General features: G+C 42.3%; 1 protein-coding gene across 2 annotated transcripts in view; it reads right to left on the minus strand.

Annotated features, from left to right (window-relative positions):
* Window positions 1-13,685, minus strand: part of UPF2 (UPF2 regulator of nonsense mediated mRNA decay) — a gene marked incomplete at its 3' end in the record, with an annotated part of 673,568 nt that overhangs the window by 43,725 nt on the left and 616,158 nt on the right. For both annotated transcript variants that reach the window (XM_082254342.1, XM_082254343.1), the window contains exons 15-18: window positions 11,874-12,057; window positions 10,504-10,649; window positions 4,144-4,248; window positions 535-633 (exon numbers count right to left, since the gene is read on the minus strand). In XM_082254342.1, the coding sequence (XP_082110468.1) occupies window positions 535-633; window positions 4,144-4,248; window positions 10,504-10,649; window positions 11,874-12,057 (534 nt within the window). The remainder of the gene's footprint in view (window positions 1-534; window positions 634-4,143; window positions 4,249-10,503; window positions 10,650-11,873; window positions 12,058-13,685) is intronic.

The following is a 13,685-nucleotide window of genomic DNA, read 5'->3' on the forward strand; positions in this document are numbered from 1 at the left end:
AACAGCAATTTCAACATCTAATAGTTATTGCAGATGTCCTCTCAAGATAGTCTCTCAACTTCGGTTTTGTGACCACTATAACATTTTAGATTTCCCCCATATTCCCTCTGATAGTGGTCAAATAGTGAGGACAAATGACCAAATGGGACCCAAAGAACAATAAAAACCTGCCAGGGCCCATAATCCTCCCCCATTCTATCTGAAAACTAGTAACAAACTTTTATCCAGAATTGTCCTTTCAAAGATGTGAGCCCTACCTGGCAATCAAAATGCAGCAATCACAGCATATTAATAAGTAAACGTAAGGATTGATAACACAGTCCAAACAAGATTTATGTGTGGTATAGGATTAAAAAGCTTTGCAAAGTTTTCAGAATACAGATGACTGAGGTAGAAAATACCCCAGGATGAAAGCACATAAATGTAATTTGCCATTCTTCAGGCAACATTGCACTGCTTGATAGGATTTAGATCACTTGACACTTGGCATTTGATAAATGACTAAAGAAAAGTACTTGGCAAAAAGTCACATACTTGAAGGTTTTCCAGCATCATCTTGTCTAGAGCTTGAATGAAGTCTTCATCTTCTGCACAGGCTACATGCTTTATTCCGCCTCCCTTCATCATCACCTCCTGAAAAAAAAGAGAGAAGTTTGTATATAACAACTGTTAAAGCAGTATCAAACCCAAAATGAAAACAAAATATAATATATATATATATATATATATATATATATATATACACACATATATACATATACATATATACATATACATATACAGTGGGTACGGAAAGTATTCAGACCCCCTTAAATTTTTCACTCTTTGTTATATTGCAGCCATTTGCTAAAATCATTTAAGTTCATTCTTCTTCCTCATGAATGTACACATAGCACCCCATACTGACAGAAAAACACAGAATTGTTGACATTGTTGCAGATTTATTAAAAAAGAAAAACTGAAATATCACATGGTCCTAAGTATTCAGACCCTTTGTTCAGTATTTAGTAGAAGCCCCCTTTTGATCTAATACAGCCAGGAGTCTTTTTGGGAAAGATGCAACAAGTCTTTCACACCTGGATTTGGGGATCCTCTGCCATTCCTCCTTGCAGATCCTCTCCAGTTCTGTCAGGTTGGATGGTAAACGTTGGTGGACAGCCATTTTTAGGTCTTTCCAGAGATGCTCAATTGGGTTTAAATCAGGGCTCTGGCTGGGCCATTCAAGAACAGTCACGGAGTTGTTGTGAAGCCACTCCTTCGTTATTTTAGCTGTGTGCTTAGGGTCATTGTCTTGTTGGAAGGTAAACCTTCGGCCCAGTCTGAGGTCCAGAGCACTCTGGAGAAGGTTTTTGTCCAGGATATCCCTGTACTTGGCCGCATTCATCTTTCCCTCGATTGCAACCAGTCGTCCTGTCTCTGCAGCTGAAAAACACCCCCACAGCATGATGCTGCCACCACCATGCTTCACTGTTGGGACTGTATTGGACAGGTGATGAGCAGTGCCTGGTTTTCTCCACACATACCGCTTAGAATTAAGGCCAAAAAGTTCTATTTTGGTCTCATCAGACCAGAGAATCTTCTTTCTCACCATCTTGGAGTCCTTCAGGTGTTTTTTTAGCAAACTCCATGCGGGCTTTCATGTGTCTTACACTGAGGAGAGGCTTCCGTCGGGCCACTCTGCCATAAAGCCCCGACTGGTGGAGGGCTGCAGTGATGGTTGACTTTCTACAACTTTCTCCCATCTCCTGACTGCATCTCTGGAGCTCAGCCACAGTGATCTTTGGGTTCTTCTTTACCTCTCTCACCAAGGCTCTTCTCCCCCGATAGCTCAGTTTGGCCGGACGGCCAGCTCTAGGAAGGGTTCTGGTCGTCCCAAACGTCTTCCATTTGAGGATTATGGAGGCCACTGTGCTCTTAGGAACCTTAAGTGCAGCAGAAATCTTTTTGTAACCTTGGCCAGATCTGTGCCTTGCCACAATTCTGTCTCTGAGCTCTTCAGGCAGTTCCTTTGACCTCATGATTCTCATTTGCTCTGACATGCATTGTGATCTGGAAGGTCTTATATAGACAGGTGTGTGGCTTTCCTAATCAAGTCCAATCAGTATAATCAAACACAGCTGGACTCAAATGAAGGTGTAGAACCATCTCAAGGATGATCAGAAGAAATGGAAAGCACCTGAGTTAAATATATGAGTGTCACAGCAAAGGGTCTGAATACTTAGGACCATGTGATATTTCAGTTTTTCTTTTTTAATAAATCTGCAACAATGTCAACAATTCTGTGTTTTTCTGTCAGTATGGGGTGCTATGTGTACATTCATAAGGAAGAAGAATGAACCTAAATGATTTTAGCAAATGGCTGCAATATAACAAAGAGTGAAAAATTTAAGGGGGTCTGAATACTTTCCGTACCCACTGTATATCCATCCCCTTACTAATCAGAAGTAGTGGCTGCATTATTTTTTTTACCCTTTTACCCCCTCTGTGGCCAGTAACACCTCCTGTGTTTATACAGACACCATTCTGGAGGAAGGAGGACAGTGGGAAGATACACTAACACATTGATATAAATAATACTATGTATTAGCTGGAGTTAAGCTTCAAACATTTTTTCCTTTTGTGATAAAGACTTTACACAAATAAAAAAAACTGATAATTTTAGGCACCCCTGCCTTTGTTAAATTGTCAGTCTCGTTACGCTTTTCTGTTGTAAACAACAGACTTACTGGCTGGATCACCATATGAAAATAGAAGAAAGAAAGCATAAAAAGAAAAGCTAAAGCAGTCATCACATCTAATAATTGGTAAGCAGCAATATAATAAAGGTTTGCTTTTGGGTTTAATACTGCTTTAAGTTTAAGGCTTAATGTACACTGCTACTTGTCCGTTTAGGAGCAGTTTGACGTTTTTTTCAGAAGCCCCTGAACTCTCCTCTATGTTATCTTATCTGTCCATGTACACTGAGTCGTTTACAGTCATTTAGAGGCAGTTGAGTTCAGTGTCGTTTTTTGGAAAGCAATTATTTGCGTTCAGGATGTTCAGAACGTGTGTTTACTGGCGTTTCCAAACGCTGCTTAACTCGGCTACCCGCATTTAGCGCTTGCGTTTTTACTGTTTAAAAGGGGAAGGATTTTTTTACCTCTAAAAACGGATCTGAGCGCGAACGCCGCTAAACGCGGCATGCAAACGCGACACAACAGACGTTTTAAACGTCGTTTACATAGCTGTTAAGTTCCAGCGTTCAAAGGAGCTTTGCAAACCTCCAGTGTACATGTAGCCTAAAGCTCACTTCCAAGCAGATATGAAAGACATATGTATAAAGCCCTATATTATTAAATCATAACCATCTTGCTGCCAGATCAATACATGCTAAAATGTGCATCATGGACTTGAAAATCTGCCCCTAGAACTATTTTCTGAAAGAACCTGTAGAAGAAGAACGATGGTCACCAAAAATGTTTACAGGACAGAATTTCTGGGGAAAAAAGAAAATTACCAATATGTCAAGCCTCAAAAACAGCAAAGACTTTAAATGCCCGAACAGTAAACAGGCAACAGTTTAAAAGCTGATCAATGTATAGTCTTCTGTAAATTATGATGGAGCTAAAATGATTCCTCTTCCTTTGATATGTGCATGGATACCCAATATGTGTGCATGTATTTATCCAAGCATGACAAGTTGCTTATGCAGTAGTACATACTGAGTGAAAGGTACTCTTTATGGAGACATCAAAGAACTGAGTGGGTTTTAAAGTATGCAAACACATGCCCCCCCCCCCCCCCAAAAAAAAAAAAAAAACACAAAAAAGGGGGGAGGACACAAAAAAAAAAGGGGGGGGGGAGACAAAATGGGGGCAAAAAAACAAAAAAAGGAGAAAAAAAAAAAAACACAGGACTGATTGCAGTTACAGACTGGTTTACAATCTTTATCCACCCAATCATACTTACAGCTGTGGTGGCAAATGGGTTACATGTATATTTCAAAATGCAACTAAGAGAAACACCTAAATTTGATTTCAACCTCTTGACATTACGCAAAGGGCCACAAGTGTTACACCAGCACATGCATTAGATCCAAAAACTCTGACTAGAGTGGATCTTGTTCTTGCTATGAATGAACACCATTCAAAAAAAGGTACATACATTGTTCTCTTCATCAGTTTCATTCTCCTTGTTGGAGTCGGTCATGTAATCTGTGTTTTCCTCCTCTTCTTCCTCTCTTTCATCCTCTTCATTTTCAGAAGCATCCTTAAAAAGAAACAAGTGGATTTACATTTTTACTCACTACTGAAACTTGGCACAGGTTGGCACTGTAAAACATAGCTACAAATGGGAAATATCAAATAAAATATTGACCTATTAATGTAGAACGTGGGTAATAAAATCCTCAAAGTACTCATCTGTGGACCTGTCCCCTACACTACAACTAAAGTCTCAAATATACACCACACAAATGTGTGGGTCTGTGCCAAAGGCCCTGTTTATTAGATAGAAATAAATGGCCATCAGACATGGCTAAAGTTGACTAACCTAAGCTGTTTTTAGTACCAGAACATCTCCAAAGAATCGGGGAGTAACTGATTGTCCGTGGCTTACAATTTTTCAAATCATTTCTATTTGCTTGAAATAAGACTAGTGCCCAGGCCATCCACACATCAGCTTATCTAGTGCTCCAAAAAGGGGAATCTGCACTTCTTCGTATAATCAACTGTGAGAATATGTCTTATTACCAGCCCTGCATGGAGTCCAGATTCTCTTTACTTCAACATCAGATATGGTTTCACTGTCAAACAATTTGATTCTTTCTTGCTGCACCTTAAACACTGCTTAGTTATTTTACAGTATAGAACCACGTTCTATGTCAATACCAGTCATATTTTCTATTTGCTTAGCAGTGGTATGGTATGTTTTCTAGTTTATAAATGTAAATATTGTTGAAGGTCTCTCACATAATTGTGGTTCTTAAACGGGTTAAGCACTCCCTATAATAACACCACTCAAAACCTGGGAAAGACCGCAGTAGAGATTATTTTAAACACGAAACGAAAAAAGTCCCATGATTTCCAACAGCGTGGCAAACCAAGATTTACCTAAACAGCAGTAAGGTTTCCAAGTTCACCGTTCCTTTTTGCTTCCTGCTCAGGAACAAGGAGTACTTACGACTAAATGTAATCTGCACAAAAGGGCTCACTGGTTTCCAGCGATAAGGACCAGACCAAGGGAAGATCTTTTGCTTATTCAACACATTTATTGTTCATTGCAGGTCGACCAATCTCTTAAAAGGATAAGTTGACTCTTTAGAAAAAAAAAAAATAATAATAATAATGCACTTTTTTTTTGCAGGTTAAAAAAAATTGCATCATTATTTTTTTTTTTTTGGAGCCTGTAAAGCATTTCCCTAGCGATCAACGGATCTGATTTCAAAAAGTGACAGGTAGTACAGAGAACTTCTCCCTGTACTGCTGCCAGAGAAAAGGAGGAGGGATGCTTTAGCATTGGGAACAGGTGACATGTCCCACCCTAAAAATGGGCGGGACATGTCCCACCCTAAAAATGGGCGGGACATGTCCCACCCTAAAAATGGGCGGGACATGTCCCACCCTAAAAATGGGCGGGACATGTCCCACCCTAAAAATGGGCAGAACATGTCCCACCCTAAAAATGGGCAGAACATGTCCCACCCTAAAAATGGGCAGAACATGTCCCACCCTAAAAATGGGCAGAACATGTCCCACCCTAAAAATGGGCGGAACATGTCCCACCCTAAAAATGGGCGGAACATGTCCCACCCTAAAAATGGGCGGAACATGTCCCACCCTAAAAATGGGCGGAACATGTCCCACCCTAAAAATGGGCGGAACATGTCCCACCCTGAAAATGGGCGGAACATGTCCCACCCTGAAAATGGGCGGAACATGTCCCACCCTGAAAATGGGCGGAACATGTCCCACCCTAAAAATGGGTAAAACATGTAATATGTTCCCAAAGGTGAATCTATCCTTTAAATCAGTAACAGAAGGGTGTTGGCTTTTCAGTACAAATGTAAAGAACACCTGAGAAGCAGATGATGTTCTACAGCCCCAAAGCAATTCTAACACTTGCAGATGAAGCGATGCACCCTTTTTCTTAACTCCATGAAGTTTTGTGTTTTGATGAACACATCCATAGCTATGAGAATCTCTTCAAGCATGTACAGGAAATAAACAGTTATAGGTAAAGAATACACAGAAACATAACATACAAAACACATGAACAGAGGATAGGTACGGTTCATTAGAAGACTTCAAGGAATTAGATCAGCACCAGGGGCCAGATTACTTGAGGACAATAGTACCATGGACCGGGAAGGGTTGGTGTCAGGATGCTTCAAGCATTTATTGTGCACTTGATTTCTGAACAAGCATGCAACCAGTGAAGTATTTTGCAGATTGCAATTTTAGTAGCTCCCTGAATACTGGAAAGCTGCCTGTACAAAGAGGACCACACAACCCTGGGTCACCAGTGTAGGCTGACATTGGAACTGACCTGTGCACACACAATTCCTGAGTAGGGGCCGTGGCAGTGTCCCGGGGAAAAGTTGAGCAGCAGATTCCTCATCCATCTCTATGAATCCAGACTGCATCTCTCCTCTTCATCCGATGTAACGATCTCTAGGGTAGGATGCTGCCAAGCCCAAAACTGGGGGTGGAGATACCAGAGGAGGCGGGGCTGTGCAGCAATCAGTTATGTACAGAGACACTGTGCTCGGAGCAGCACTGCAACAGGTGTCCCCGAGATCATTCACTTTTCCCACTATCATCCACCCCTCCTCTGTGTCAGCGAGCAGCTGTAAACACACATCAAGCCACTTTGCTCAAATCCTGCAGTGCTGCACTGCGGCCCAGCTTCCAACAGGCCACAGACCGGTACCAGTCCACGGCCCAGGGGTTGGGGACCCCTGGCTTAGGGGACTTGAGGTGCAATAGGGGACTAATCTAGTAGTCCAATATAAAGAAAGCTGCACCCTACCGTTTTTTTTTTTTTTTAAGCACCATTCATACAAGATCTTTCAGGAGTGTGTATATTAGAACAATTTAAATACATGTGTTAGTGCCTTTCTTGTCAGAATAAGTTAACCAATTGGTTTAAGTAGTTCTACTAGGTTATATTTTATATTGAACAAAAAAAAAAAAAAAAAAAAAATCGGATTTTTGTAAGATCTTACCGTAAAATCCTTTTCTCTTAGCTCATTGACAGACGTAGTCTTCTTGATTCACATCAATTGGGTTATGTTGTCTCCGCAGGAGTAGGACTAGGCAGAAAGAAAAAACGTTCTGGCTCCACCCTAGGGGCAGTCCCAGAGGGTATATCCTCCCTCTCTCTGCTACAAGGAATCAGTTCTGTTATAAAGCAGCAACAGAGAATTTAACCCAACCCAACTCAATGATAGAGGGGCGGGTACTACGTCTGTCAATGAGCTAAGAGAAAAGGATTTTACGGTAAGATCTTACAAAAATCCGATTTTCTCTGTCGCTCATTGACAGACGTAGTCTTCTTGATTCACATCAATTGGGACATCCAGAAGCAGTGCCACAAATGAGGGGTGGGATTGACAGAAATCAAAATCCAATCTAGAAGGCCCAACCGGTGCCAACTAGAAGTTTTAAAGGCTCATTATAAACAAAGAATGAGACTCAAATAAAAATTTCCAACGGAAAAAAACCCTTGAGGTAGACCACTGGTCTCCTCAAATGGCGGCCTGCAAAACCTTGCGGCCAAACGAGGCATCAGACGATGCCATTACATCAACTTTATAATGTTTTGTAAAGGTATGCACCGACGACCAGGTAGCCGCCTTGCACACCTGGACCACTGACGCCTGATGGCGAAAGGCCCATGACGCACTAAGTGCCCGAGTGGAGTGCGCCTTAACAGGGAACGGGGGCTCCCGACCCTTAATAGAATAAGCCTGTACCACCGTCTGTCTGATCCATTTGGAAATAGTCGCGGCAGATGCAGGCAACCCCTTTTTGGGTCCATCTGGGATCACAAAAAGTGAATCCGTCTTGCGAAACGAGTCTGTCGTTTTCAAGTATACCCTGATCGCCCGGACCACATCCAAGGAGTGTAAAGCAAACTCCCGAGGATGACTGGGCTTAGGACACAGGGAAGGTAATACAATTTCTTCATTCAGATGAAATTCTGAAACCACTTTTGGTAGGAAGGATGGATTCGGACGAAGAACCACCTTATCTCTATGAACCACCAGATATGGGGAACGACAAGATAATGCGGCCAGTTCTGACACCCTGCGTGCAGAAGTGATAGCCACCAAGAAGGCCACCTTCTGGGACAACGTAGGTAGAGGAATCTCCCTAATATCTTCAAAGGGAGGTTTCTGAAGAACCGACAATACTAAATTAAGATCCCAGGGTGGTAACGGCGCGCGCACTGGCGGAGCCAGATGTCGCACCCCCTGGATGAAATTCCGCACCAAGGAATGAGTAGCCAAAGGCTTCTGAAAGAAGGTAGCTAATGCTGAGACCTGACCCTTGATAGTGCTCAAGGCCAGTTTCTGCTCAACCCCTTGTTGCAGAAAAGCTAATATTCGACTAACCGAATAAGATCGTGGGTGGAACCCCAGGGGTTCACACCATGCAATGTAGGACTTCCATGTGCGATGATAAATCTTTCTGGAAGTCACTTTCCTTGCTTTAACTAGAGTAGGAATAACTGAAGCTGACAATCCCTTGTCTTTCAGCACCTGGGTCTCAATAGCCAGGCCGTTAAAGCCAGCGATCGTAAAGCAGGATGGAAGATCGGTCCCTGAGACAGTAGATCCTCCCTGAGAGGAAGTCTCCACGGGACGTCCGCCACCAGTCTGACCAAGTCGGCGTACCAAGCTCGGGGAGGCCAGTCCGGAGCTACCAGGATTACTGGAATTCCTTCCTCCTCTATCCTGCGAAGAAGTCTTGGCAGTAACCCGAGAGGAGGGAAGGCATACATTAGCTGGTATTGCCCCCACGGGGCGACCAGTGCGTCTGCGGTCTCTGCTAGAGGATCGCGGGAGCGAGCCACGAATCTCTGTACTTTCCTGTTGAATCGTGATGCCAACAGATCCACATCCGGGGTGCCCCAACGTAGGCACAACTGGTGGAAAACTTCTGGATGGAGGGACCATTCCCCCTGATCCAGAGTCTGACGGCTGAGATAATCTGCCTGCCAATTTTCCACCCCCGGAATGAACACCGCAGAGATAGCTGGAACAAATTGTTCCGCCCAGCGAAGAATGCAAGCCACTTCCTTGGCCGCTCGGACACTCTTGGTGCCCCCTTACTCCTGACTAGACAGAAAAAAACTGATTCCTTGTAGCAGAGAGAGGGAGGATATACCCTCTGGGACTGCCCCTAGGGTGGAGCCAGAACGTTTTTTCTTTCTGCCTAGTCCTACTCCGGCGGAGACAACATAACCCAATTGATGTGAATCAAGTAGACTACGTCTGTCAATGAGCGACAGAGAAAAAAATTTTTAGAGACTAGAAGCAACTTGCTAACTTCGTTAGCAAAACCAATTCAAACAGTGGAGTTGATTTACTAAAATTGGAGAGTGCCAAATCTGGTGCAGCTGTGCATAGAACCCAATCAGCTTCCATTGTCAAAGCTTAACTGAAGCTGAAGTTAGAAACTGATTCACTACCATGCACAGCTGGACCAGATTTTGCACTCTCCAGTTTTAGTAATAAACTCCAGTGTTGGAAGCACATTTTAAAGCAGACCCAAACCTATTATTTTCAAGCCAAGGGGATATCCCATCCTCTTCCTTCCTAAGTAGTACATACCCCAGCCAAACCCTCTTCCCCACCCACAGTTAATAGCAGTTCTTGACTCACTTGACTCAAGTCCCATTGGGACTCTTGACAGCTGCAGAAACATGGCAGGACTTGATATTGCTGGGCTGCCTTTGTGCCCATTCAGCCCCACCTCCTGCGCACAGATTGTTTGTAGTTTTTAGGTATGCTTGGTGGGGTGGAATTTCTGAATATCAGATGAGGAAAGGGGGAAAAATAGCTCGAAGCACAAAATACTTTAGAAAATGTAGACACATATGATCACTGGGTTAGGACACAGGCTCCAGGAGTATATTGCTAAACTGGATGTTTTTTATTGTATAAAAACACAGCATAATACAAACAACAGGATCAAAAACCCTAGACACATTTGGTACTCAAAGTTGCTTATTCATCACTGCCTAATAAGCACCTTTGTGTGTGAAATGTGTCCAGGGTTTGTTACCATGCTGCTTTACTACACCATGATCTTATACATTAAACATTTGATTCAAAAAAGATACTCCTGGAGACCATGCCCTACCTAAATCAGTGTGGATTTGGTAAAGTTGAGGTTGAGGATTTGAATTGTGTGAACTAGGTTTGGTTTCCCTGGCAGTAACAGAGTATGTTTATCTAAAAATAAATTGCTAATTTATGAGAGAATTTTGATTTGAAGTAGAATAAAATGTACTAACCTCTTCTTCATGATCATTCATTTCACTTTCATTCCCAGACTGCTCCTCTGTCTCGGCCCCAGCTTCTTCCTCTTCATCATCATCATCATCCTCCAGTGCCTCACCCTCAGTCAAGGAATGTTTTGAATCCTTGTCGTTCACAAGGCCTTGTAGATCACAAGATGTCAATTAATTAGCAGAATATAAATAACACTTTTTAAGTTAACAAAAAAAATGCATTTAAAAAATACCACCAGAAATTTTTTTTGGGGAGTTTCCCAGAATTTCTTTTTTCACAAGGAGGTACTTGGGTGTGTTTATAATATTTCTATAATTTCAATTCCATAAAAAAAAAAAAAAAAAAAAAAAGTGTACATTTTATACATCGTTATGTTGGTCTAGCTCGGATCATACTGGTGGGATGTCCCTTAAAAAGGTGAAAATCACTGTAGTAGACACCGCTACTCCAGAGATGTCGACTGGCTTTTAGGTCTTGTGTTGAGTGAATACAAAGCATTCTCTGATTGGACAAAGTGGAGATGTGTGCAGTGACATCACACTCTTCACCAGTGCCTGGCCTCACACATGTACTTCTGGAAAAATTGTCTAACATTCCCATAGACACACTCCTAACCCTTGTGGACAGCCTTCCCAGAAGAGTTAAAGCTGCAAAAAGGTGGACAACTCAATATTGAACTCTACGGACTAAGGCTGGGATGCCATTAAAGTTCATGTGCATGAAAAAGGCAGGTGTCCCAATACTTTTGGTAATAGTGTATTTAAAAAAAAAAAAAAAAAAAATCAGAGCGTCATGGAGGTCTCCTAAATGGCGCCGGGGATACAATCTAAATACTGGATGACAGATTTACATCATGGCATTCATTTTGTATATTTTGGCTTCCCTGCTTTCTCAATCTATTTAGTTAAAATATCTTCATCTGAAGGAATCACACACAATATCTCCACAAAACAGTATATTCATTGGATTTAAGTAACAATCTCTCTTGACTACTGCACCGAAACATTCTGGAGCATAAGAGTGGTACAACTCTGAATAAAAGGAATCCGGTCAGTTTTTTGTTTTTTTTTGTTCAACCCACTTGTTGAGCAAAAAACACTGACTCATGATATGTTACTAGCTTTACTTATCACTACCTAAAACTAAGTAGATCATAGATCATGTTTTTTTTTTTTTTTGTGGAAAACAGTGTTTATATTACCCTGAATAACAGGTTTATTAAAAGACGTATGTATCCATAAGGTTTAATCTCAGTTACAGTTTCAAGACAGCTATAACTACATCTTACATTTCTATAACTTCTATTTTTAGCTAAAAAAATAAAGATTTAAGAAATAAGCACATGTACTGTTCCAAAATGGACTAAGCTCACCTAGTTTTACCAGAAACTCTCTCTCCAAATCTTGCACTTGCCGCATTGCTTCACTTAGCGAGTTACATAATTTCATCTTTGGTCTCAACAACTCCAGTGTGTCGCTAATCATATAATCAATGTCTATGGGGAATGGGTAATCTTTTGTCCACACATCCAGAGTCTTTTTCCACCAGACATAACGCTAAAAAATAAAAAAAGATAAAGCACAAAAGATAAACACAAAGTTCTCTCTCCATCACTGAAACAGTGTAGAATATATAAATATAGATATAGAGAAAGCGATCAATATATCTAGAGAGAGCGAGAGAGATAGATCAATATATCTAGATATAGACATATGAAACAGATAGCTATATATAGACAAGACCCAAGACCAACTTCTGGACCTTAAGATTTAAAGAGGAGTTCCGCCTGGGGAAAAAAAAATTAAAAAAGTCAGCAGCAACAAATACTGTAGCGGCTGACTTTTACTATATAGACACTTACCTGTCCAGGAAGCCCTTGATTTCAGCACCCCAGCCAATTTTCGGTCAGCTGCTGCCGCTGCCATTCAACATAAGAGAAACCCGGCAGTGAAGCCTGTTGGCTTCAGAGCCGGTACCCTACTTCGCATGCGCGCTGCGCTTTCTAATTGGCCCAGCAGCGGGGGAAGGAGGAGGAAGGCCAAACTTCTGAAGGGACAGTGCCATCTCCCTGAAGTGGAGAAGGGTACACGTCTAAAACAGGTACCCGTTACCCCCCCCCCCCCCTCCAGGGCACCAAATCTGTCATCACCGGAGGGGGAGGGGGGGGGGGGGGAGAGGAAGCAGAAAGTAGATGAGTGGAAGTTCCACTGTCGGGTGGAACCTTGCTTTAAAGGTGGCTATTACAAAGAACAAAATCTGTGGCCAAAAAATTGTGTGTAGACACTCATAGCGGCCCTACAAATGCCTGCCTCTATGCCTTAAAGTGGAGGTAAAGGCAAACCCTAACTCTAAACCTACTTCCACCCACATTCTTAGCCTAATCTACCTAGCCCTGTAATGAAAAAAAGAAAAATACTTACCTATTTTGCAGCTGCTCTGGTCCGGTCCCAAGCTGAGCTGTCAGCGGGGGCTTCAGTGTGTAGGAGAGGCAGCCAACAACGGAAGCTCCATAGTAAGTATTTGGGTGACATCGCTTCCCAGGCATTTATTCTGCACACAATGGGTGATGGAGACAGGACCAGATCGGCTTCAAAATAGACAAGTATAGCAATCTTTTTTTTACAGGGTTAGATAAATTAGGCTTAGAGATGGAGTTAGTTAGGTTTTGACACTTTAATCATTGGTCTCATTTACAATCTTCCTGCTAGTGTCAAGGTTTACCCGATCCCAACTACACATTCCTACTGGCCCATAGGATACGATGCCTCACTAAAGAAAAGCACATAAGGCAAGATGGGGGGGGGGGGGGGGGGGAGAGTACATTTAGCAATGTGCAGCACAGGCTGAGATGTGGCTACAGTGACATGAAGGCACCTCTAGGTGTCTGCAATTCATACCTTGTATGCAAATGCAGCATGCCTAAAAACACCCACTCATCCAGAATGACATCCAACCTTGAGGACATATTGATACTTGCATAACTCCTCCTTGGAGTTAGCCCTCTGCTTGCAGGACTGATGGCTCCAGAGGTGTACTAAGGCAGCGTGTTTGAATCTTTTCATGAATCTATGCACAGCACCCTGCTAGCCCCCACTACCAGCCATTAATTGCCTGCATTGCCTAGAAAAGCACAGAAACCCAGTGATAAAATCACTGGGTCTAAAAGAAGATGTAATAAAAATTG

This window comes from Pelophylax lessonae (genome assembly GCF_965119305.1).
Source record: "Pelophylax lessonae genome assembly, chromosome: 4".
Taxonomy (NCBI): Eukaryota; Metazoa; Chordata; class Amphibia; order Anura; family Ranidae; genus Pelophylax; species Pelophylax lessonae.